This window comes from Cavia porcellus, unplaced genomic scaffold (genome assembly GCF_034190915.1).
Source record: "Cavia porcellus strain 051 isolate PalLab524CR breed Dunkin Hartley unplaced genomic scaffold, mCavPor4.1 scaffold_17, whole genome shotgun sequence".
NCBI lineage: Eukaryota > Metazoa > Chordata > Mammalia > Rodentia > Caviidae > Cavia > Cavia porcellus.
The window spans coordinates 25137091-25160922 of record NW_026947500.1 but is presented as its reverse complement, the minus strand read 5'-3'; the positions used below and the strand labels follow the sequence as shown (position 1 = coordinate 25160922).

Sequence of the window (23832 nt, the reverse complement as noted above, 5' to 3'; positions counted from 1 at the left end):
TGAGTTCAAGGCCTAGAGAGGAGCCCCTGTTAGGTTTATAAGCACCTAAATGAACATCTTCATGGCTAACCCAGTTGAAAAGGGCTATGGTCCTTCTGGCTATGAAAGAGTCACTTAAGAGGTCCAGGCTCACAAAAAAAAAAGAAAAAAAAAAACCAACGAGAATTACGGAAGCAATATGACAAACGCTGACTAAAGTTGGTTTCTGTTTTTAGGCTTCTGGAATATTTTTAAATGCAACAAAGCTGGGCATGGTGGTGCATGCCTGTAATCCCAGCACACAGGAAGCTGAGACAGGAGGATCTCTGCAAGTGTGAGGCCAGCCTGGGCTACAAAGTGAGTTCAAGGCCAGCCTGAATCCCATAGTGAAACTTTAAAAAAAAAAAAGCAACAAAGGAGGGTTGCAAAAATTGTGCTGTTATGCAGAAATCCTGTTGTGGATGGGGAAGTTGGTGTTGGCAAAATATGTCTCTTAAACCCCTCCCCAGGCCTTGATCCCATTGCCCTACAGACAGTAAAAGAAAGGAATCATGTATATTGCAAAGATGGTGGTTGTTTTTAATATTTATTTTTCTAGTTATAAAAGTCATACATGAAGAGCACTGGATTTGGTGAGAACATCTGAGCCCCAGCTCTACCACATATCACCTCCCTGATCTAGATCAATCACTTCTCAGAACAGCCATTTTCTCATCTGGGAGACCAGATAAAGAGCCTTGTACTGTCCATTCCACAGAAGGCAGTACAGATCAAATAACAGAAGGGAAGCACTTGGTAAATCAGAAAGTGTCAACAAATGGAAAGGTTAAATGTAACCACCCTCTGCTGAGGTAGCACCAAAGTCCCAGCTCTGCCCCTTCCCTACCCCCAATTAAAAAATGGAGGGCCAGACACAGCCCTAGTTGGATGGAGTACAGGGAAGAGCCGCACAAAGTCTTCAAGGTTGGCCAGACAGGGCCTCATTGGGGCTCTTCCAGAATCTGGCATCAGCAGTGGCCAGCTGGGTGAGAACCGCCTCCAACTCAGGCCCATCGTCTGGGAAGCGCTCAGAGAAGGATCTGATGAGTCCAGCTGCAGAGGCCTCATACTCAAGAAGCTGCACTTCTGAGCCTGAGTTGTGGAAAGCAAACAGGTAAGTTAAATCATAATGATTGATCACAGGAGCAACTGGTTCTGAGCTTTCATGTCCCAAACTGTTCACTATTTAGGGTAATTATCTTAATCCGTACAATCATTCTGTGAGGAAGGAAATATTATAAGGGAGTACTAAGTTAACTACTGCAAACCCAGTCCACTCCCCGCCCTGTCTGGCTCTCACTAACATAAAGATTTGTATCTTTTTTTTTTTTTTTGTCTTTTTCCTTTTTATCAGTACCAGGGATCGAACTCACGACTGCCTGTTTGCAAGGCAGGCGCTTATGCCGCTGAGCTAAATCCCCAGCCCCCAAAGATTTGTATCTTGTTTCACCTAAGAAGTAGTCAAACAGATACAGTCCTTGGCCTCCTGGAACTTAACAGCCCAGTAACTGCTTCTTTTCTGTCTAACTTGGGCAAGTTCCTTGGTATCTATGAGACATTTTCTTCAGCTATAAAGTAGGAGTGAGCCCAGTATCTCTCTCAAAGAACTATGGTGATCACACACACCAATCCACTACCTGAGGGCTGAACAAATGCTAGCTGCTACCAGCAGCATCACTTTTGAGCCTGATTATTCACCTGTTAAAGGGGCCTGACCTGAGAGTCACTTGAGTATGCATGGGACATGTTTCCCTCTGTCACACTTCAACTGCTCTACCCTTTCACAGCACCTGATGTTTCATGGCACTGTAAGGTGTACTGTAGTTAAGAGCACAGACTTTGGGTTCGTATGGCTCAAATTCAAGTCTTGACTCTGTCCCTTTCTAGCTTTATTACCTTAAAGCTCTTAGAGCTTATATGCATCCCTTTTGTATCTCTGTTTCCAGATGAAAAATGGGGATAACTGATTGTTGGGAGATAATTATGGAAAATGTTTTACCAAATATCTGTTATTTGGAAGTCCTCAAAAATTAGCTATCATCATCAGCACTTTGAAAATCCCACTTTCTCTTTTCAGGTCTAGCTTAATCGTCACTTCCTACTTAGATCTTCTAGGGTAGATGGAACCTTCTTTTTTCTAAGCATCTAGAGCACTGTTAGCATCTTTGGGTCTCATTGGTAGTTCCTGTGTATGATTATATCTCCATGTCACATCATTTCTAACAGGGCTGGGAACGACTCAAGGGCAAGGCCTGGGTTCCATTTATACCTCTTAACCCCCCACAGGCTCATATAGGCCTGGACATATCAAAGCTATGATGGTATTCTCCATGGAGCTGCCAAGATTTCTTCACACACTCATTTGACTACATGTAGCAGCTGTTGCGTGATGGGCCCTGTACTGTGGCAGGATATATTGTTCCTGGTATGGGTTCCTGGGTATGCTGTTCCTGCTCTCATGGAGACAAGACAGGCAAGAGAATAGCCAAGTGAAAACTGAAGAACAGAGCAAGAGTTAATGGGAAGCACTTTATGCTAGCACCTTTCCACCTCTGCTGTGCTGCACCAAGGAGAAACAAAATGTGGAGCCGGCTTAGAGTTGTTTGCGGACACGATTCTCTGGAAGAACAATTTTTTTTTTTTTTTTTTTTTTTGGAAGAACAATTTAACAGAGACCTGAATGACAAGAAGGACCAGACAGATACAATCTGGGAGATGCTTATGCCAAGCAGAGGGAACAGCATGTCCAAAGGTTACAGGAGTGGCGAGAGCTCAGTGGGCTGGAGAAATGGAAGGCACACAAGGTAGAAGTACTGTACGGCCTGATTCAAGCTTCTGGAAATGAACCTGTCACCTGAGAAAGGACAGGGATGCTGGGCTGATAGCAGAGTCCAAAATTCCCTTGAGTTCCACGTAGCCTGCTGAGCCATAGGACACTGCCTGACCTGACCTCATAGCAGGGTGACTGACAGCCATGGTTGTCTAGTTTCTGGCCTGGTCACTATGGACCCCTGCTCTGTTGGCCTCCTTCCAGCCTGCTGCCGACAACCGGCACAGCCCGGTGGTGGTGGTGGTAGATACTGAGGTTTTTTTGTCCAAGTGCATCCTTTGTGCTCCAAAGGCCCTGCATGGTCCCCATCAACCCCCTTACCCCATTACCTTCCAGGCGAGTGTTGGGTTGTACAATGAGCTTCCGGGATTCCTTGCGCAGCAGCACTGTGTCCCTGAGGGTCAGGAAGCACTCGGGAGGTGCGTCAGTGACCGCTGCGTACCCTTCATACAGGGCCCGTCCTCCAGCCACGTCCCCTGTGGATTTCATTACCTGGAGGAACAGAGGCAGGAGTAAGCACCTACCTTGTATCTGCAGCGCTCTGCCAGGGGCCATGGCTCACTGTCTCCTTCAAGATTCAGGTATGTAGACTTAGAAGCTAATGTGATACTACTAAGAGGTGAAGATCATGTCAAGGGGGCTCCTCCAGCTGGGCATGGCGGTGCACACTTCTAATCCCAGCACTTGGGTGGCTAAGGCAGACTGTGCTGAATGAGGGGGAAGTGCAGACCAAGTGCTTAGCTCGCTATAAATGTGCTGAACTGAAGTGAAGATTTCTCATTTGACGTGTAGATGAAGTGGGCACCACATCACCCTCTTTTTAAAAAAACAGGTCAGGGGCTGGGGATTCAACTTAGCGGCATAAGCTTGCAAGCAGGCAGTCATGAGTTCGATCTCCAGTACCGATAAGGAAAAAGACAAAAAAAACAAAAAACAAGTCATACGCACAAAAAATAATGTTTGTCATGAAAGGTAATGAAAGACACCCACTCAGGCTTTCAGCAGCCCAAGTAAGAGTTAGTCTAAGTGTGGTGTCCCCATCGGAATGAATCACTGTTCTCAATTCTGTTCAATTTCCTTGCAGAGTTTCATTCTGTATCATCTAATATTTTAAATTTTTGTCTTTTTTTTTTGGTGGTAGTACTGAATCCAGGGCCTGAATTTACACTGAGCTATACCCTAGTTCCTTTTTAAACTTTTTTTTCCTTTTTATTTATTTATTTTTTTTTTTTGTCTTTTTCATTTTTATTGGTACCGGGGAACGAACTCACAACCGTCTGCTTGCAAGGCAGACGCTTATGCCGCTGAGCTAAATCCCCAGCTTCCTTTTTATTTTTTAACAGAGTATTGTAAAATCACTAAGTTGCCCATGCAGGGCTCAAACTTGAGATTCTCTGCCTGTGTCTCCCGAAATGCTAGGATTACAAGCATACATTGCCATTTCTAACATTGCCTCTTTGGAACTGTATAGTGATTTGCCCTTTTTGCTTGAATTATGTTTTAGATTCATCCATGCTAGTTCCTCCTTAACACTGTTATCCATTCATAAAGATACCACAACTTTTCTACTGTTGATGTATAATCTATGTTTCTTTTGGTTCTGTGCGTAAGTGGTGTTGGGGATTGAACCCCAGGCTTCCTGCATGCTAAATATAAGCTCTATCAGTGTGTCACATCCACAGACCTAATCTGTGTCTTTTGCTATTAAATGCTGCTCTGAACATCCTGGTATGTCTGGTGAATGGATTTACGTCTTAAATCACATCCTGTAGAGGTTCTGTTACTGAGTGTTTGTTAATGGCAAACTGGTCCTATCTGTGTAAAAAATGTCTTTAATGTCACATGCCTATAATCCAGCACTTGGGAGGCTGATGCAGGAGCATTGCCATGAGTTTGAGGCCAATCTGAGCTACATAGTGAGTTCAAGGCTTGCCTGAACTGCACAGTGAGACCCTGTTTAAAAAATAACAACACCACAATGTAAGCAGCTAAACTAATGAAATAAAAAAACTGAAAACACCAAAAAAGGCTTTCATCCTCTCTCCTGCTCCTGCCTCTTCTGTTGCTGGGAATGGACCCCAGGATCTTCACCACCGGGCTGCACCCCCAGCCTATCCGCTCCCGTTGTTAAAGTTCAGTTCACAGGGTACTGGCAGCTATTTACCCTCAGCACCTTGCAGGTATCATTTCACTGTTGTCTGGCACACTCTGTGTTCTCGTCAGTTCGCAGTCTAATTATGATCCCTTTATAGGCAATGTCTTTATTCTATGGCTGCTTCTGGCACTTTCTGTCGTCAGCCTTTGGTGTTACTCTATGATCTTTTTAGGTAGTGGTTCCTCTTATTCTTCTTGGGTTTTGCACTTGCTTGGAGTCTATAATCAGTTCTAGAATATTCTCAGCCAATGGCCGTCCTCATATACCCTTTCCTACCATTTTTCTATCTTTTTCTTTTGGAGCTTTAGTTAGTCATACATTGGACCTTCTCACACTTTCCTCCCTCCTCACCTCTACAGAATTTTTTTGTGTTTTTTTTTTCTCTGTTATTTATTTAACCCAGAGTATATTTATGTGTGGAATGGTTTCCTACTCATCTTGCTTCCAGGTGTTTGGTGCTGCTTCCTCCTGAAGGAGCTTCCTTCTATAAACCTTGCTTTCCTTCCTGTAGGCTGGCAAAGGACACTGGAGCAGCCAACACACAAAATGACCGTTTGTGCATGGTTGGAGACCGTGGTCATTTTACAGCATTTTGGGCATTTCACATCAATGAAGTAGGGATCGGGGCTCTGCACCAGGAGTGTCTTGTGTTTCCTCTTCTCCACTTCTGGAGAGGGACGAAGGTAATCTTTGCGAGAGGCATGGTATGTGCGGAGGTCATCACTGCCAGAATGCTGTTACAGGCTGTATAATTTCTTTTATTATCAGCTGAATATGAAACCTGTGTAGAGTTGGGCATGATGATGCCTGACTGTAATCCCAGCACTCAGGAGGCTGAGGCAGGAGGAACTCAGTGAGTATGAGGCCAGCCTAGGCTACACAGTGAGTTCAAGGACAGCCTGAACTACCTAGTGAGACTGTCTCAAAAACAAACCAAAAAACCTGTTCATCCTGTCTACTAGTTAACCTGCCCTTTAAAATTTCAGTGGTTATTTATCAAATTTCAGTGATTACCTAGTTTATTTCAAATAGCTCTACTTCGTTGTTTCCCAAAGATCTAATATTTTGTGGGTCTCATCCTTGTTTGTCGTGCCCATGCGCAAATGGTAAAGTAGGACCTGGACTTAGGGCTCCATCCAGATAAGAATCCTTCTTGGATTCAGAGATAGAATGACTTTTCCTTTTGATAGTATTTAATACCCACGAGGTGCTAAATTCATACTCTTTTCAGACTCTAGGAGTTCAAAAAGAAATCTGGCAACTCAGCTGACAACGGGAGCCAGATACACTGTGATGTGACTCAGACAAGTGACTCAGGCAGGCACAGTCTCTGGGGCACTGTTTCCAGCATCCTCTGCAGATCCCAAGATCTGTGCATGCTCAAGGACCTCACATAAGATATTTGAATATAACCAACACACATGTTCCAGTGCATTTTACTCTATAGGTTACTTATAATAATAAAGATAATGTGTATATCATAAACTACATTAAGTAATAATGACAAGAAAAGACTATACATGTTCAATACATAACGCTGGCTGCTATTCAGTTCCAGACAGTCCCCGGGAATCCAGGCTAGTGTTGTCAGACCTTCTATGAAGTCAGAAATAGAGACTGATACCCAAACTTTGCCAACTTTTATAACACAAGGTGGGCCAAAAATGTGGCTGTGTTTTGGGACCCTTGGGGATGAAGTTTTTCCCTACTTGCTGTTCCATTGTCGTGTTCCTAGCAGTTGCTGGGAGCTAATACACAAATAGCCACACCCAAAACAATCCCTTTTTTTTTTGGTGCTAGGGACTGAACTCCCAACCTTGCACTTGCCAAGCAGGCGCTTGTGCCACTGAGCTAAATTCCTGACCCAACAATTCCATACTCTGTAACTTCCCTAAAATTATTCCTCAGGAGACTGAAAACTATGCTGGACAGAGACTGAGGGGCCCAGAAGACCCTAGAAGAGGCAGCCAGAAAGCTCTGCATGCTAAGATGCAATTCAGTCTGGGCTAGTGGTTAGCAGACCTAATGATTTGGGAATTTTATTCCTCTTTTTTTGGTTTGTTTGTTCATCTACAGATAACCTTCTGGGTTATATTATTAACAATTTTACCTTAGAATAATTTTAGATATACAGAAAAGTTGCAAAGAGAGTACAGGAGTTCCCATATGCTCTAGCCCAGTTTTACCTGTTATCATCTCTCCTGTAATCAACCCATTTCTATTAACTACTAAATACGTTTGCCACCACTGTGTTGTTGTTGTTTTGGCACTGGGAATAGAGCTCAGGACCTTACACTTGTCAGGCAGGCCTTGTGCCACTGAGCTAAATGCATACCCCGGGCATGACATTATGTTTTGACATCTAGTGATATTTTAATGTCTAATTGTTTTTAGGTGATCTTAAGGATTAAAAGCAGGGGTTCACAGGCTAAGCATGCATTCACTACAGGGTTATATTCCTGGCTGCTAATTTCTAATTTTATTTTACTTTAAGGGATAAACATATGTCTTTTATAGAAAATGCCTTAAATCCTTGATCCCCGGTACCGATAAAAAGGAAAACGACCAAAAAAAAGAAAATGCCTTAAGTCCTTTCTGGAAATAGGAGGAAAATCACAAAAAGATACTGTGACTCATGATTTTAAAAATTGTGTACCATAAATCATAAATTTATGATTTATGAATTAAAGGCTGGAATTTGTATAGGACCAACAGGACTGTGGTTTTGTGGAAGGAATTGTACAAAAAGAGCAGCTTCTTAGTGGTTAAACTCTGGTAAGCACTAGAATCCCTAAAAGGCTGGCAGACATGCAAATTCTGGCTCCCAGCCCTCTGAGATTCTGATTCTGGAAACCTGGGGTGGAGCTCAAAAATCTGCATTTTTTTTTTGTCTTTTGTCTTTTTGAGACAGGGTCTCGTTATGCAGTTCAGGCTGGCCTTGAGCTCACTTTGTAGCCCAGGCTGGTCCCGAACTCACAATGATCCTCCTGCCTCAGCCTCCCGAATGCTGGGATTAGATCTGCTTCTAGGTGATGTGGCACTGCTGGTTCAGGAGGCACACTTTGATCATAGAGGCAGAGCTGGCCCTTCATTTTCCAGTCTCACTGACCATTGTATCTGACTGTCTGTATAATTTTTGCCATGATCTGAAGGTATCTTCCCTTTTTTTTTTTTAACAGTACTAAGGTTTAAACCCAAGGCCTTCACACTGAGTTATATCCCGGCCCTTTTTAATTTTTATATTGAGGCAGGGCCTCTCTAAATTGTCCAAGCAACTTTTTTAGCCTCCCAAGTGCAGAGATTATAAGCAGGTACTATGAAGGTTGCTTATTCATCTATTGTTTGCATGTTTACTGTCTACCTTCCCTCACTATTACCTGAGAAACTCAGTACCCAGCACTTCGAAAATACTTGCCTTAAGCACTTGCTGAGCAAGCATGTGTTAATATAGGATGGGCGATGGGGCAGACATTGGGGGAGCCCAAGGATCAAGACCTTTACTTACCTGGAGCCTCCGTAGGAACCGCTCCAGGGCGGGCCTGCCCACCGACCGGATCTTGTTGCGGTCAAGGCGGACTCGAGCATCTGGGCGCCCATCGGAGCCTGTGGTGGGGGTGACTGTTACGAGTCCCTCACCAGCCTCTAGCAGGACCCTCAGGATCACAAACCGGGCCTGCATGTGTGCCTGCCAGGCAAGGGAGAAAGGAGTCATTTACAACCAGCATCCTGTGCTTGTCCCGTGGTCTGAAATATTGTATATGCTCAGTGCTAGTCATTATTGCTGGGTATTCTCCACTCTGTGGGTTCTTTTCTGCCTAGTTCTTGCCATTGAAATCGTTCCTCCCACCTCTGCTCACAGGGAGGTCAGGCTGCTCTGGAGAATAGGAAGGCCATTTCCAGGTACGTTGGTTTTTCCCCATGTCACCCTGCACACTTCCACTGCTCCAGACAGCAGCTGCACCCAAAGGCCTTCAATACCAAGACTCAGGTCTTTCTCTTCTCTAATCTTTTTTTTTTTTTTGGTATGTATGGTACTGAGGACTGAATGTAGGGCTTCACACATACTAGGTGCATGTTTACCACTGAGCTTCATTTTGGTTCTTTTTTTGTTTTTTGAGATAGGGTCTTGCTAAGTTGCCCAGGTTGGGTTCAAACTTATGGTTCTTTGCCTCAACCTCCAGAGCAGCTGCGATTCCAGTATGTGTCACCATGGCCAGTTCCCTTCTTCAGTCTTGTTGGTGCTCAACAATGTGACTGTGCATTTTGCAGATGACACATAAAAGGCCCAGAGAAGTGAAGTACTTGCTTAGAGTCACAGACATGGTAAAGGAAGAGCCAGGACACAGACCTAAGTTTTTAGAAACTATCATATGTATTCTTTTCTTTTGAGTGCACGGTTGTTTTTTGAGGTTGTTTTTTCCATGAGTAATGGGAAATGAAACCAGGATCTTTACACTGAGCTCCGCCCCCCGTCCCCTAGACATTTTTTAAATTTTGAGACAGGTTCTTGCTCATTTGCTCAGGCTGGGCTTGAACTTGTGATTCTTTTGCCTCAGCTTCCCAGGGTGGGTGTTAGAGGCGAGTACTCAACACACCTGGCTAAAATATATATTGTTTTGATGTCACAAACCATACTTATGTAAAAAAATATTTGTTTACCCTATTTCCAAAGTACAGTAACTCAGTGGCCAAGCTCAGTGGCTCTGGAGGCAGACTCTGCAGATTTGAATGCTGGCTCTGCCTTACCGAGGAGTTAATTAATCCCTTTGTCTCAATTATCTTATCTCTAAAGTGAGGATAATAACAATGTGTACCTTCTGGGGGTGAAGCGGGGAGCAACAGTTAACTGAAATGAGGTGATAAGCACTATGAACACGGTGATACGTGGTATGTGACCTGTTCATGACCTGTTCAAGTGACACCCTGATCTGATTCACCCCAAAGGGTGGCCAGGGAGAGATTACTGCTCTCATTTCAGTCCAGGACAGGGTTGCACTCATAGCAGGGACCTGACTTGTTGCACTAGCAGTGGAGTCTGAGATTAAACTATTTCACCTGCTTTAGAAACACAGCTGTCCCATCTCAGCACCCAGAATCCCTCCTGCCTCCTGCAGGCTCTACCCAGCCCTACCTGTCGCCAGTTGGAGGCCTCTGGGGTGTAGAATTCAAGAGCCAGCAGCCCTGCCCGAACCATGTTGAGCCAGTTCACGTAGATCACGTCTTCTGCATCAGCCCCCTCAAAGCCAAAGATCCTGGGGGAGAGAGGGGCAGGTGGGAGGGATGATGAGGGCTCTGCCCTCCTGGGTGGTCCCCTGCCCCCACCCCTCCAGGCCTCCTGCTCCTACTCCAGCACTTGGGGGTTGAGGCAGAGGTAGAGGCCCACACTCTCAGCCCGGCACTCTTCATAACTCGAAGCAATGGTGCTGAACTTGCTGTCCCATGTCTCCCCACTCCGGTACCAGCTCTGAATCTGGGAGGGGAGACAGAGGAATCAGATTTCACTCCATCCACACACTCGATACCGGGGCTCCAGGCAAGCTACCCCACCTGCTCTCCAGTCTCCGGGTTGATCACTGTCTCGGGGTCAAAGTTGAACACTCCTTTCTCATCCTGCAGGAAGAGGTCATCATGAACATGGGCCCAGTAAAGGAGAAGAGCCCTGAGCCCTAGGCCAAGGAGTGGCTAAGAAAGGCAAGTATGGAGCAGGGCATGGATTGCAGAAGCAGCAGGCCCATTGCTGTGCTGTTGCCCACCATCCTGAGGCCTGGGATACCACTGCCTCCTCAGAGCCTTGGGGGTATAGGTACCCATCCCTACACATAGAATCTGGATTTCCAGGAATGGAGGCATTAGCCACTCTCCCTACTGCAAAGGGGGAAAATGGGGCCAGACAGGGGAGAGCTTTTGTGTGAAGGCCTAGACGTGAGATCGTAGACCCTAATCACAGATGCTCCAATGAGAGCACCAGGGAGCCCAGGTGCTTCTCCCCACACACTTCCTGGCCCTCTCCCACGCTGCTGCAGGAGGCCCCAGCACCATCCCCACTATCTCCTATCTCAGGGCAAGGATCTTTTAGGCACTGTCTGTTTCATCTTCACTTTGTCCACCCAAGTCCTCCAAGGAAGGCTCTGTTGTTACCCAATTCATAGATGGGGAGCCTGAGCTTGATGATATCCCTCAACTGGAATTGGGGCATGTAACTTGTGTATACACTCTTTTTTTTTTTTTTGGTCTTTTTGAGACAGGGTCTCTATGTAGTTCAGGCTGGCCTTGAACTCACTTTGTAGCCCAGTCTGGTCTGGAACTCATAACGATCCTCCTGCCTCAGCCTCCCGAATGCTGAGATTACAGGCATGAGCCACCACGCCCAGTATACACTGTCTCTTAACACACGGGTTTGCTGAGAGAACTACTGTGTGCAAGGTACCTATCCCCATTATTATTTTTTGGGTGTTTTGGTACTCGGAATCAAACTCAGGACCTCGAATTTATCAGGCAAGCACTATGCCGGTGAGCTATTTCCCCAGCCCCTCTACTTTCATTTTTATTCCTCCCAACAGCCCATATGGAAGGGTCAGGAACCCTGTAGCATGAATGGCCTGACAGAGGCTTGGTGACAGGAGCCAACTTGTCCGATGCCATGATTTGGATAAAGCCTCAACAGGACCCCATCAGCTCTCCACATGCTCCTGACTTCCCAGGCTCACTCAACTCTGCCCTGCTCCATCCAGCGAAGCTACCCACCTACAGAGCAGGCCCATCCCAGAACCACACTGTCTCTCCTGGCCCTGCCCAGCTCCTCGTCATCTCATCTGTGTGGCTCCATGCTGGGGGCCCTCAAGCTTCCTTAGTCTCCTGGCTGTCTTGTTTGTTTTTGCCTTATTTTCCTTATTTTCACGTGGCCCTGAGCTGGCTCTGTGCATCTCACCTGTGCAAAGAGCTTGCCGCTGCCATGGCCCAGTAGCTCATGAAGCCCCACCTGCACATCAAAGGAGGGTCCCTTCCAGCGGGTATACAGGTCCTACCAAGACAAGAGGAGAGTGCTGACAGCTGTCCTTCTGCAGCCATCTATTCCTCGTGGCCTCTATGTCCTAGGCAGAGGCCCATCATGGTGTCCATGCCAGGTGGGCACATAGCCCAAGTAACCCTTGCAAAGACCTGGGAAGGAGGAATGGCCTCCCCGTGTGATCACTGAGGAAACACAGGTCCATAGTGGCACATGATCACACAGCTGGGAAGTGGCCAAGACAGGAGCTACGCTCTGTTTTTGCCCCAGCTCTGGGCTGTCAGCCTTCCCAGATCCACTGAGGCCAGTGCCCACCTTGTCCTCCTCCTCCAGGAATGTCAGCTTCTCCCGCTGAGTGGCATAGGCAACTGCCAACACATTCCCCAGTGACACATTCTTAAAGCCTTCTGTCTGCCTCAGGTCGTCATCTGGAAGAGAAAGCAGGAGAGGACCAGAGGGGCAAAGGTCAAAGGTTAAAGATCACAGACAGCAGGAGGAGCAGGGTAGGAGGGCGAATGGAGCAGAGTAGTCTGCTACCAGCCTGGGATGATGGCTGCCCAGTCAGGTTCACTGTCATGGGATGTGTTGGCAGGTGGTTCCAGAGGGTTTAGGGGATACTGAGGAAACTCACAGTTGGGGATGTTGATGCCAGCAGGGATGCCAGAGCCCGCGAAGGTGAGGACATCCAGGGAGGTGAAGTCCGGGGTGAGGAACTTATCCTTCTCGAAGGCCGGGGGCCAGGGCAGTTCCTTCAGCAGCTGTTCTGCACTTGCTACCAGCCGCTCAAACTTTGCGCTCATGGCCTTATTCACCATGGCCACAAAGCCTGCAGGGAAGTGGGGGCTGTGGCTTGGCCAGGTCCAGGAGGGACCCTACACCACCCTATTCACCCTCGCCAGCCATTCCATGTGTATTAAACGCCTGCTGTGTGCAGTGGCCCTGAGCTGACAGATAGAGACAACAGTGACCCACGCCTAGGCCTGCAGGATCAGGTCCCAGGCAGCAGAGTTGTGGGTATGGGAACTCTTGTGCCCCTCAAGCCCTTAGGCCTGGATACAAAGCCCAGATGCATGAGCTGCCAGTGCCTCCTTCCTCCTGGGCTAATCCCTGGCTATGGCAGCTCTCTGTCTGGCCCTGGGAAGATGAACGTAGGGAAAGCCAAGCCTGAATCCTCAGGCTGAAGGTCCTGCCTTGGGCAGGTGGATCCTGTGGGCCAGGGGGCAAGGCAGCCTGCCACCAGCCTGGGATGACAGCTGCCGAGTCGGGTTCACTGTGATGCTGTCTGGTCTAGCCACCCAGTGCAGCAGTCTGCATGTGTGACCCTGTGGTGCTCAGATATGGGATCATTTGGCTCAAGGTCAAGGAACCAGGGATGGGCAAAGCTGGGCTTACAATGTTCCTGTGTCTTCCTAGAGCTTATGTCCTGCCCAGGACCAGCCTACCAAAGGATTCGAAGCCTCATGGGGCTCCTGGGCTCAGGGCTCCACTAACAGATAAGTCTTCAAAGGATGGTAGCATCTAAACAAGTCGATAAGGGGAGTATAGACAGCTTTGTGGATCAATGCCTGGGATGGGATAAGTAATGTTTATTTTCCATGGCTGTTGTTATGGTTATTACTATAGGGGACACTTGGAGTGTGGACAAGGACCTGGGGAAAAGTGATTCTGCCCTGACCTCCCCCATCCCCAGAAGGTACCTTCGAACTCTCCTCGGGAACCAAAGGGATCACGGTAGCTCTCGATGAACCCGATGTAACTGGGGAAGAAGAGGGCACAGATGGAGGAGGGCAGACAGCAGGGGTGGCAGGCAAAGGCTAGTACAGCACCTCACCTCTCCACGATGGGGCCTTTGTCTTGGATCCAGAAGCGGGAGCCCTTCTTGTGGGCCTCAATGGAGCCCTGGGTGAAGCTCTCCACGTACTGGGCCAGCATCTGTTCCTGGTGGCTGTTGGCTGCATATGTCTGGGACGGGGTGAACAGGGTTTGTCAGTCTTGCGACACTTTCCTATTCCTGAGCCATTGAGCCCACAGCCCTCAGCCAGTCCCACCTTGGCTTTCTCCAGGTGCTCTACCACCTTCTGGAGGATGGGAGCATAGTCGCCCCGTGTCACCCGGAAATGGTTCCCTTGAAATTCGTAGCTCTTCAGCTTGGACGTCACCTCAGAGACTGAAGCGGTGTCTGAGGAAAGAGGGCTGGCTCAGGGAAAAGGCCAGTGTCAGGCATCTTAGCGGGCTCCCCACTATGCCACTTCTACTCTAAGATCTCAATGGCTTCCCGCTGTTCACAGAAATTAACATAAATACTCGTTTCCAAAAAATTACCCAAGAAAACATTCCGAGTATTTTACGTGTTAACTCATTCAAACCTCATACCAACCCTGGCAGGAGGGGAAAATTATTATATCTTATTTTTACAGATGGGGAAAATAAGGCAGTTAAAGGCTAAGTTTGTTTGTTTGTTTGTTGAGACAGGGCCTTACCATATAGCCCAGTCTGTCCTGGAACTTAAGTGATGAGTGCTGGGATTATAGGTGTGTGCCACCATGCCCAGCTAGTAAATTTGTTTTCTAAGGTTACATGGATAGCAAGAGGCAGAGGAGGCATTCACACTCAGTACAGTAGGTTGTACTTTAAAAACAACAACACCTATCCCAAAAGCAGTCATCAGAGTCTTTATCCATAGACAATTGGATAACTAAGGAGTAGAAGCTCTGCTCTCAGAAAAAGCCGTGATGAAAGGAGAAAGGGGCCAGCAGCTAAGGAATGCAGACAGCCTTCAAGAAGCTGGAAAAGGCAAGCAAACATTACCCTGAAGGCTCCGGTAGAAGCACAGCTCAGCTGCCACCTTGAATTTATACTCTGGACCTCCAGAACTATATGAGTTTTAGTCACTAAATTTATGGTAAGTTGTTACACAGAAGTAATGGGATGCAACACACTGCTATATTCTGCTTGCTGTCTCCAATCAACAAAACACACAGCTGCCCCCTCTTATCCACCGGTGATATATCCCAAGACCCCCAGCAGATATTTGAAACCAAGGATAGTGCTGAACCCTGTGTCTACTACATTTTTTCCCATGTATACAGACCTATGAAAAAAGTTTAGTTTATAAATTAGGTACTGCAAGGGATAAAGCAATAACTAATCAAAAGTTGAACAATTATAACATTATAATGAGGGCCGGGGATATAGTTCAGAGGCATAAGCACCTGCCTGGCAAGTGCGAAGTCCTGAGTTCAATTCCCAATCCCCAAAAGAAATTATAATGAATTAATCAAAACAAATGGAGTCAGATGTAGTGGCACACTTCCGTAATCCCAGCATTCTTGGAGGTTAAGGAAGGAGGATTGAAGTTTGAGCCCAATCCAGGTAATGTGGTGAGATCTTGTCTGAAATTTAAAAATTCTTAAAACATAGTTGAAGGGCTAGGGATTTAGCTTAGCAGCATAAGTGCCTGCCTGACAAGCGTGAGGTCGTGAGTTTGACGCATGATACCAAAAAAACAAAAACAAAAGCAAACGAAAAAAAAAAATATATATATATATATAGTTGAGGAGATAGCCCAGGGCAAAGATAAGACCTTGGATTTAATCCCTAGTACTGCAAAAACTCAACTAAATATAAACATAAACTAAAATGCACTAATGAATGACTGACTTCTGGCAATTTCCCTTCACTATTTCTGAGTCATGATTGACCCAAGGCTTGAGACAATGGCAGGAGTGACATTGTGTGGCTCTCTAGGGACACTTATTCATACAATTAAGAACTACAAGCAATGTAAAGACACTACATGAGCTATTTTGGTGGACACTTCCAGATGAGGTCACAGCTTATGGCTACTATCTACATCGAAACCTTAGGCTGACTCCAGTCCTCTCCACCTGGTCTTTCCAGCCACAGTTCAGACAGTGTCAGTCAACCACCAGTTGTTCCCGCTATGTGTTCCATCCAACTCCTGACCCATAGAGGCTATGAGCTACAGAACGTAAAAGGTGGTTTGTACGCCTACGTTTTGGTGATATCACACAGCCATAGCTAAGTGATACACTTAGGCAGGCTGGTTTTGGAGTCATGCTTTTTTTTCTTTTTTCCCTTACAGTGCTTGGAATTCAGACCTTGGGACTACTATGCAAATGCTTTACCACTGTCCTATCTGGATCTTATATCATAAATATAGGCTGTTTCTACTCCAGTGGGAGTCCTCGGACCTGTATCCTTCTCTTCCCTGGTCAAACCAAATTGTTTGCTGGTCCCAAAGCTTCCCCACCACCCTGCTGTGACTCGCTCCTCCCTCCTCCTAGGGAACAGCTCCCAACATCCTCATGTGCTCCATGTCAGGTTCCTCAATGCCTACTATATGCCTGGCACTAGGGAGACAAGGATGAAAGAAAACAGCCAGTCCCTCCTCAAGGGAGGTTCACAGGCAAGTGGGGAAAACAGAAATGCCTGGGAAACTGCTGTGTGTGCTGACGGGAACAGAGAGGGGTGGTGCAGAAGACAGGGAAAGGGCACAGTAAAGATGACTCTGTCATCTGGCCTGGGGATGAGGAGGTGGCTGTATGAATACTAAACATGGAGGTGGAGAGAGGTTCTGGATAGAAAGGGGTCAGAGGTTGTGTGAAAGCCTGGAAAGAAGACATGGAAACTAAAGCTATGTGGCACAGTTGGAGCACAAAGTCTGGGGCTGTAAAAATGTTAAGACCAGGTTGGGTGTGGTGGTACGTTTGTAATCCTAGCACTTGGAAGGCTAAAACAGGACGATTCCTGGAGTTTGAAGCCAGCCTGCGCTACATAGCAAAACTCTTGTCTCAAAAAAAAAGATACAAGGCCAGCCAGGGCTTGGGAGGATGTGGGCAGGTAAAGAGGATTTTCCATCCATACTGAGTCCCTCTGCCCTCACCGCATATTCCCCAATACTACCACCCCTGTCCACAAGGTTTGGGAGGGGCTGAGCTTGTCCCCTGGCTCCAGGGAGGTCTTGAGACCAGAGGGCAATCAGAGACTCATCCTGTCCATCTGTGAGGACTGGGTTACAGATAACAGAAGACCCAAAAATGGAGACTACAGCCACTCCCAGGCTTTATGCAGAAGCTCTTGGGAGAGCTGGGAGAGCCAGGCCACCAGAGTGGCCAATCTGTGGGAGATGCTGGGAGGAAGAGCAGGGCTGACCCACCTGCACTGAGTACAGAAGCCAGCCGCACCTCGTAGCAGGGCTTCCCTTCCTCGTCCACTTCCTTGAAGAGACGCGTGTTGTAGGCACTGAGGTTCTAGAAAAGACCAGGGGAGGATTTTAGAGGAGAGTGAGGTCTGGAGAGGACAGGGGCATGGGAGAAGGGGCAGTAGTTTGGCAGAGCAGACAAGGGTCTCTAAGAATTTCCCAAGCTGACTGAGCAGGGAGCAGGGGTGGGTGGCTGGGGCTGACTGCTCTGCCCCGCTTTGTATGCTGAGCACTAACTCACAAGTATGAACTCAGTGATACCAGGCGCTGCATGACCTCAGTCAACCCAGGGCTACCTGAGGCAGGAACCATTTCATAGACACGCATCAGGGCCACACAGCTGGTGAGCAGCTGAGAGGCACACAGGCTCCAGAGCTCTAGCTTGGAAGTGTAGCTCTGATGTTCTGCTCATCCTGCCTGTCTGGCTGTTATCGGGCCCCATAATCTGATGGGTAGGGAGGCTCTGTCCCTGGTACACCTGGGAGATCTATGTATCATCTGAGTTTGTGCTGGGCTGACAACAATTGTAGACATAGAATCCCCAAAGTCTTCTCCACCTTAAAGACCCAATATGCCCATGTCTCTGGGCACAAGCTGAGACTCATGGGCAGGTGTCAGCAGCCCATGACAACCACAAGGAGACCACCCTGACAACCACCCTGAGGACAACCGCCCTGAATCCCCAGTCCCAAAACCTGAGAGTCCAGAAAGTCTTGGGCCAGTTTGGCATCTTCCATGGTGCAATCCCCAGAGAAGTAAGTGGTGATTCCCTGTCAGGAAAGAGACAGGAGATAGAAAAGAGTAGTTGCTGAGATCAGGGGCTAGGAACATCTGCAGAGGAGGCAGGCGGATCCCTTCCTAGGCTTTCTGCATCTCTGCCCAGCAGCCCCCACCCCTCCTTCTCTGTTCATGGGAGAAAGCTATAAAATACTCACCTTGGGCCCAAGACTAAGCCCCTAAGGCTTGCCATGGCCTCCCCAAATGTAGTGCAAGCAGCTTCTACAATCAGGGGGAAGCCTGGGCACCCTCCTTCCTCGTATCCCTTCCTTAGTGCCCCCTACTCCTCCACTCTTTTCTCCTCCTTTCTCCCTCCTGCACACAGCATCCTGGGAAGTTCCAAAACCATCCCCAATGCTTGCTTCACATTTTACAGGTAATGAAACTGAGGCCCATGATAGAGAGCCTCTCTGCTTCAAGAGTGGGAGGCAGAGCTCACTGTTTTCTCATCAGCTGCCCTCCCCTCCATAGCAGGGCGCCTGCGGAGACACCCTCTCTCCAAGCACTTGAGGGCCTCACCTCTTTCCCCAGCCCAAGGTGCCGAAGTCTGGGCTCCAGAGAGAACATAAGCTCTCCACACGCCTGCCAGAGGCTCCTGACTTCTTCTGGGTGCTGCTGCATGGCCTCGCTGCCCAGGATCACCCGTTCCAGCTTTTCCTGCAGGAGTATAGAAGCCATTGGCCCAGCCCCCTCCCCAAACCTGCCCTCCAGAGCTTCCTTTGCTCCCAAGTCTCTCAGCCATGCTCTAAGAACACAAGATGTGGCCCAGGGACCAGTGGCACTGGTAGGGTCTAAGAAGTGTCAAACTTCAGACCCTGCCAATCAGATGCTGCATTTTGACATTACAGGCAATCCGTGCTGGCAGTGCAGTCTGAGAAGCCTTAGTACATGAGCTCCCCCTCCCCCTGCCCTGCCAGGCTCAAGCCCCATGGTCCTTAGGAGGGATAAGGGATCTAATGGGTAGGGTGGCTCTGTCTCTATGTCTACAATTGTTGTCAGGCCAGCACAAACTCAGATGATACATAGATCTCCCAGGTGTACCAGGGATAACTAACTGCTTCCTTCCTTATACTCCCTAACAATTCATGTGCCACACACTGCCCTGCTTGACCCTCAGATCAGCATGGTCTAGAAGGGCTTCACTATTCCTTTACCTGTGAGTCCGCAAAACCTGGTGAGGCTGAGTGACCTCCGAAGTCAGTGTGGCAGAGACAGGGCCACGGCTCTGTTCAGCACACCTGACACTGCTGGGGGTCCTTCTGCTGCCTTTCTCACTCCCATCCCCCTGGACCTTGCTCCCCATCTTCCCCATCTCTCCCTCAGCTCACCTTGGGCAGATTGGGAATAAACTTGGTGTCACCAAAGGACTTGTAGTTGCCCATGTTGGAGTAGACCCCTGCAGCATAGACCAGGAATGCCTGAGGGGGAAGTGGCATCATTAGACACTTGGCAAGCACAGTTTCCCCCACTCCAGGGAAGGCTCCACCTGGGACAAGAATGCTAGGCAGAACTAGTATGCATGAAGCTGAGAAATCTCAGGGCAGGACCTGGGTCCTGGGAGGCCCTGGTCACACCTGAAGTTACTTTCACAAACTGATTTTCACACCCTTGTTGTCCAGCCAAACTGGTCTCAACAATTTGTAAACACACTCATCTGTACAACCATTTCTGTTCCCATACCCCCAATACTCTCTCGGCCACCTGTGGCTTGTACTTCCTTTCAGAACTGCTGTGCCAACCTGACCTCCTTCTCTAGGAAGCCTTATCTCAGCCACCAGCAGCTGGCATCAGAAAGATCAAATATTAGAGCCAGGGAGCCTTAATCATCCATCTATGGTATGGCTTTTCCTATCTCCAAATCTATCTTCCTTCTTCTGATATGAAGACCTCAGTGTTTCTTTTTGGGGGCCATGGAGGGGCTCTCCATGGACAGGCATATAGGGTGGGTTGACCAATCAGAGAAATCACCTTCCCTGGCTAAAAGGATGCGCATAAGGCTCAAGTTGGTCAACACCATCAGCACCACAAGTTCGAGATCAGCCCGGGATACGTAGTAAGTTCCAGGCCAGCTTAGAGAGAGCCTCTCTCAAAAAAAAAAAAAAAAGAAAAGAAGAGAAAAGAAAAGAAAAGAAAGGTGTAGCACCTTCCAATTTATAAGCATTTCCACAGAAATTTCCACAGAAATTTACTAAGTAGACCAAGGCCTGAAATTAAGTGATTATCCAAAGTTCAAAAGAGGTAGAAGAAATAGTACCTCATCTCAGAGATAAGCAATTCAATCTCTTTATTACAAATATAGAAAATCAGGCCATATTCTCATACATTCTTAGTGAGAATATCAATTAGTAAAGTTTTTTAGAAGATAATTTAACAAAATCAGTTCACTGTAAATACTATACAGAGCTTCAATCCAGCAATTCTACTTCTAGAAATAGATCTTACACACACATGTGCATAAGTATGCTCACTCTAACACTGTAAGAAAAACCTAATGTTTTAAAAAGACTAAACTGATTACAGTATACATGGCTGTGATGTTTCACAGCCAATAAAAAAGGAGGAGGTGGCTTAATATGTACCCTATGGAAGTGCTCTACAGACACGGTCTCAGTGAAATAAGCAGGACAGGGAAGAACACAGGGAGCATGAGCTCATTTATGTACAAGAGAAAAATAAGGACTTGACATATTGCATGTACAAGGATAGGTACGTAATAGATGGGGGAATGAAGAATTATATACCACACCAGCCACAGTGGTCACCCCTGGAAAGGGACAGTCTTTGTGTCTTTTCCACTTTCACAATGCACTAAGAATTCATGTATTAACTGGCTGACAGATGCACAATAAAAACCAGGAGACAAAAGCCAAGAGATAGGCAGAACATTGTACATTCTTCCCAGGGTCATGCAGTGTGGTCGAGAACCAAATCAGGACTCAAGCCTCCCGCATCATTCCTACCTAGTCCTCCTACGACTTCTCTGAATATGTCACAATCACCACAGCCACTTTTTATCTTGAAGAAGGCACTATTTTAAGTACGTCATTACAAAGCTAAGAGGTACAGAAAACCTACGTTCATATTTTACAGGCAAAGACTGGACCTCTGGGAGAGGAGGTAACTGAGTTTATAACCTTTGGTCTAATTCTTCACTTACTCCAAAGAGAGACTGGTACCCTTGCATCCTGGTCTCTCACACATAGAAGCCACTCAGGAAATGAGTGTTGGCCAGAGCAAACTGACCTGAAACTCCTCCTCCGTGAGGCCCTCAGCTAGGGCATGTTGGCGCAGTTGGTCAGGGTCCTGGGCACGGAAGAGGCGGCTGAGTAAAGCATAGATGTAAGGGGCCTCAGGGGAGGTCTGCAGCAGCACAGCCAGTCCTCCATACCAGGCGGCCCGTGACAGGTGGTGAGCATAAAGACGTTCTGTGGGTGACAGCAGACGAAAGGCCTCACGGCAATCCAGGCTAGACACACCAATGTCATTGGGTAAGATGTACTGGGTATCCGCCATGGGCCCTGTGGGGAATCATCGTCATCATCATCACGACCATCACTTAGCATGCACCAGCTAGACAACTGGCTCTAACTCCCATGGCCCATTTCATCCTTCCAAAAGTCCCAGAGGAAAGGAGAACTGTGGCATCTATTCACCAGATATGTTGAGACCCAAAAAAGGCTAGGCAACTCACCAAAAAGATTACAAAGTATGGGTTGGAGACAGCTCAGCGGCATAAGCACCTGCCTGGCAAGTGCAAGGTCATGAATTTGATCCCCGGTATCAAAAAAACAAAATTACAAAGTACACTAGTGGGTCATATTTGGCCCTCTCAAATCCAGTAACCCAGTACTACAGATAGGGAAACTTAAGGCCATAGGGCAAGTAGTCATGGCTAATCACACAATGGAGAGGGCAGCAAGGTTCCAACCTTGACCTGGTACCAGATTTCCCAAAACCAAGCAATTTGCTTTACTTGTCTGTATCTCTCTTCTTCTCTCTGTAAAAATGATGATCATCTCCCCAACCTTCACAGGCGGGTATGCAAATTAAATAAGGTCAGCGGTAGACAGCATGCCCCCACCTGCAGAAAGGATCTTTCTTGTGCTCTTTTCTTCCCTTAGGGGTTCCAGTCATCTGTCGCATTCTCATCCTTCAAACTACCTTTTCTTCAGTCTCCATTCTCCTTGCCTTTTCCTCGTGTTCGGCCAGTGGAGCCACAGAAACCCAAAACCCATTCTACAGACAGGGAAACTGAGATTTGGCTGGATAACTTACCAAAGTTCTCAAAGTCCCGTTAGGACCTGGGGTTCTCTCAACCCACAGCATTCTTCACGCCTCCCTCCCTGACCGAAAAGGAATGTCCAGTCTCCCCCCCTCCCCCGCCCCGCCTCCCGAAGCTCCGCCCCAATAGCACAATTCCCCCGGGTTCCGAAAGAGATGTTAACTCCTTGCTGTCCTCATCGCTCCTGCATTTCGGGGCCGAGAGAGATGTGAAAAGGTTGCTGGAGAGTGCACAGAAAAGGAATGATCTTGCGCTCGGCTTAACCTCGCTCTAATTCCCTGAAAATGACACTCTGTGACCCTGAACCGCGGGCGCCTCGCCTCACCTGCAGCTCCAGCTCGGTTCGCAAACTCACTTCCTGCTTCCGCTATCCCATTCATTGGAGTTCCGCAAGCCCCGCCCCCGCCGGCCAATTGCCTGTCACCAGGACCCAGATGGGCGGTGACTCCAGCCAATAGATTTCCGAAATCGAGCTCCTCCCACCCGCCGGCTCCCAACCCCCAAGCGCTACGGGTGGTGCGGCTAGGTCCCAATGGCCTTGGCCTTTTGTCCTCGGGTTATGATTGCGCTGGGCCCAGCGCCTCGGCGCAGAGGCCGCGTCCTGGTCCAGGCAGATGAGACTGACGAGGTCCCTGAGCCCGGACGAGGCTGGCGTGGATGTCATGGACAGAGTACTCGTGACTTCCCCACACTACAGCCAGAACTCAGCTTTTGAGAGTTTCACTCTCGCGTCCCAGAACTCAGCTTTGCAGGTGGGAACCTGCACAACGGAAGCAACGTGGCTCTGGGGTCTGGGTGGCGATTCTGCACTCTAAGTGCTGGAATCGAGGCTATGGACAAGCAGGCTGCCGCGGAGCCGAGATGTTCCCACCCGCACTGGGACCGGGACGCAGAGGAACGCTCCGAGGGCTTCACTGAGCTGCCAGGGATTTGTCAGGGGGCGTGGCGGCAGCCGCTAAACATTTCCAAGCCTCAATTTCCCGGGCACGCAAGGGCGAGGGTAAAGAGGAGCTGGTGGCTTCTTGGTACTTGCCAGGTATTGGATACATGAGAAAGTCCCCTGGGTCCCCTGAAAGGCAGCCCGGGGTGGAGGTGATCCTAAATTCCGCGCCCACAACTTGGAAGCTGCTGGGTACGGTATGTGGAAGTACTGGCTGCTGGGCACTGGCAGAATGGGAATCATCTCGAGAGGCTGGTCAGATTCAAGGTAGAGCCAGGTCGCTTAGAGGAGCAGATCTCGTTTCTGTCACCTACTGCCTGTTTGACCTTATGGGAGTCACTGTCACTGTCTGTCTTGGCTTCACTGGTTACAGGAAAACGGAATCCATTCCGAAATATTGTAGGCCTCAGTGACTGCTGGCAGGGCATAATTGTCCCCAGGGGTATATGTGGTGGTAGTGGGTGTGTGTGGGAACTAAAACATCCACGCTGTCCTTGCCATACCTGTTTCTCATTCATAGAAGTGCCCATGGCCCTCCTCCACAAAACAGTGCTACTAGTAGTTGGCTCTGATGATGGCTGTCATTGTGAGAGTTCAAGA

The 23832-nt window shown here is 48.0% G+C and overlaps 2 protein-coding genes across 4 annotated transcripts; both read right to left on the bottom strand.

Moving 5' to 3' along the window:
• Positions 1-546: 546 nt before the first annotated feature.
• Dpp3 (dipeptidyl peptidase 3) lies at positions 547-22734 on the bottom strand. Of its 3 annotated transcripts, none has more exons than XM_005008395.4 (18): positions 22618-22734; positions 21254-21528; positions 19339-19428; positions 18530-18667; positions 17929-18003; positions 17189-17282; positions 14058-14188; positions 13841-13971; positions 13707-13765; positions 12641-12835; positions 12325-12437; positions 11932-12024; positions 10551-10613; positions 10349-10473; positions 10135-10255; positions 8509-8688; positions 3178-3340; positions 547-1110 (listed from the first exon to the last, which is right to left on the bottom strand). In XM_005008395.4, exons 1-18 carry the CDS (start codon positions 22670-22672, stop codon positions 938-940), a joined length of 2274 nt encoding a protein of 757 aa, XP_005008452.2. In that variant the 5' UTR covers positions 22673-22734; the 3' UTR covers positions 547-937. The 3 variants fall into 3 exon arrangements, with proteins under 3 accessions (XP_005008452.2, XP_063083639.1, XP_063083638.1); XM_063227569.1 differs by lacking the exon at positions 22618-22734 and adding an exon at positions 22286-22308; XM_063227568.1 differs by lacking the exon at positions 22618-22734 and adding an exon at positions 22092-22257.
• Positions 3348-5740, bottom strand: LOC106027336 (small ribosomal subunit protein eS27-like; the record flags this gene model as incomplete). The annotated part of the gene is made up of 1 exon (XM_013150951.2): positions 3348-5740. A coding segment is annotated over one exon (327 nt), but the record flags the coding sequence as incomplete, so codon positions are not given.
• Positions 22735-23832: the final 1098 nt, after the last annotated feature.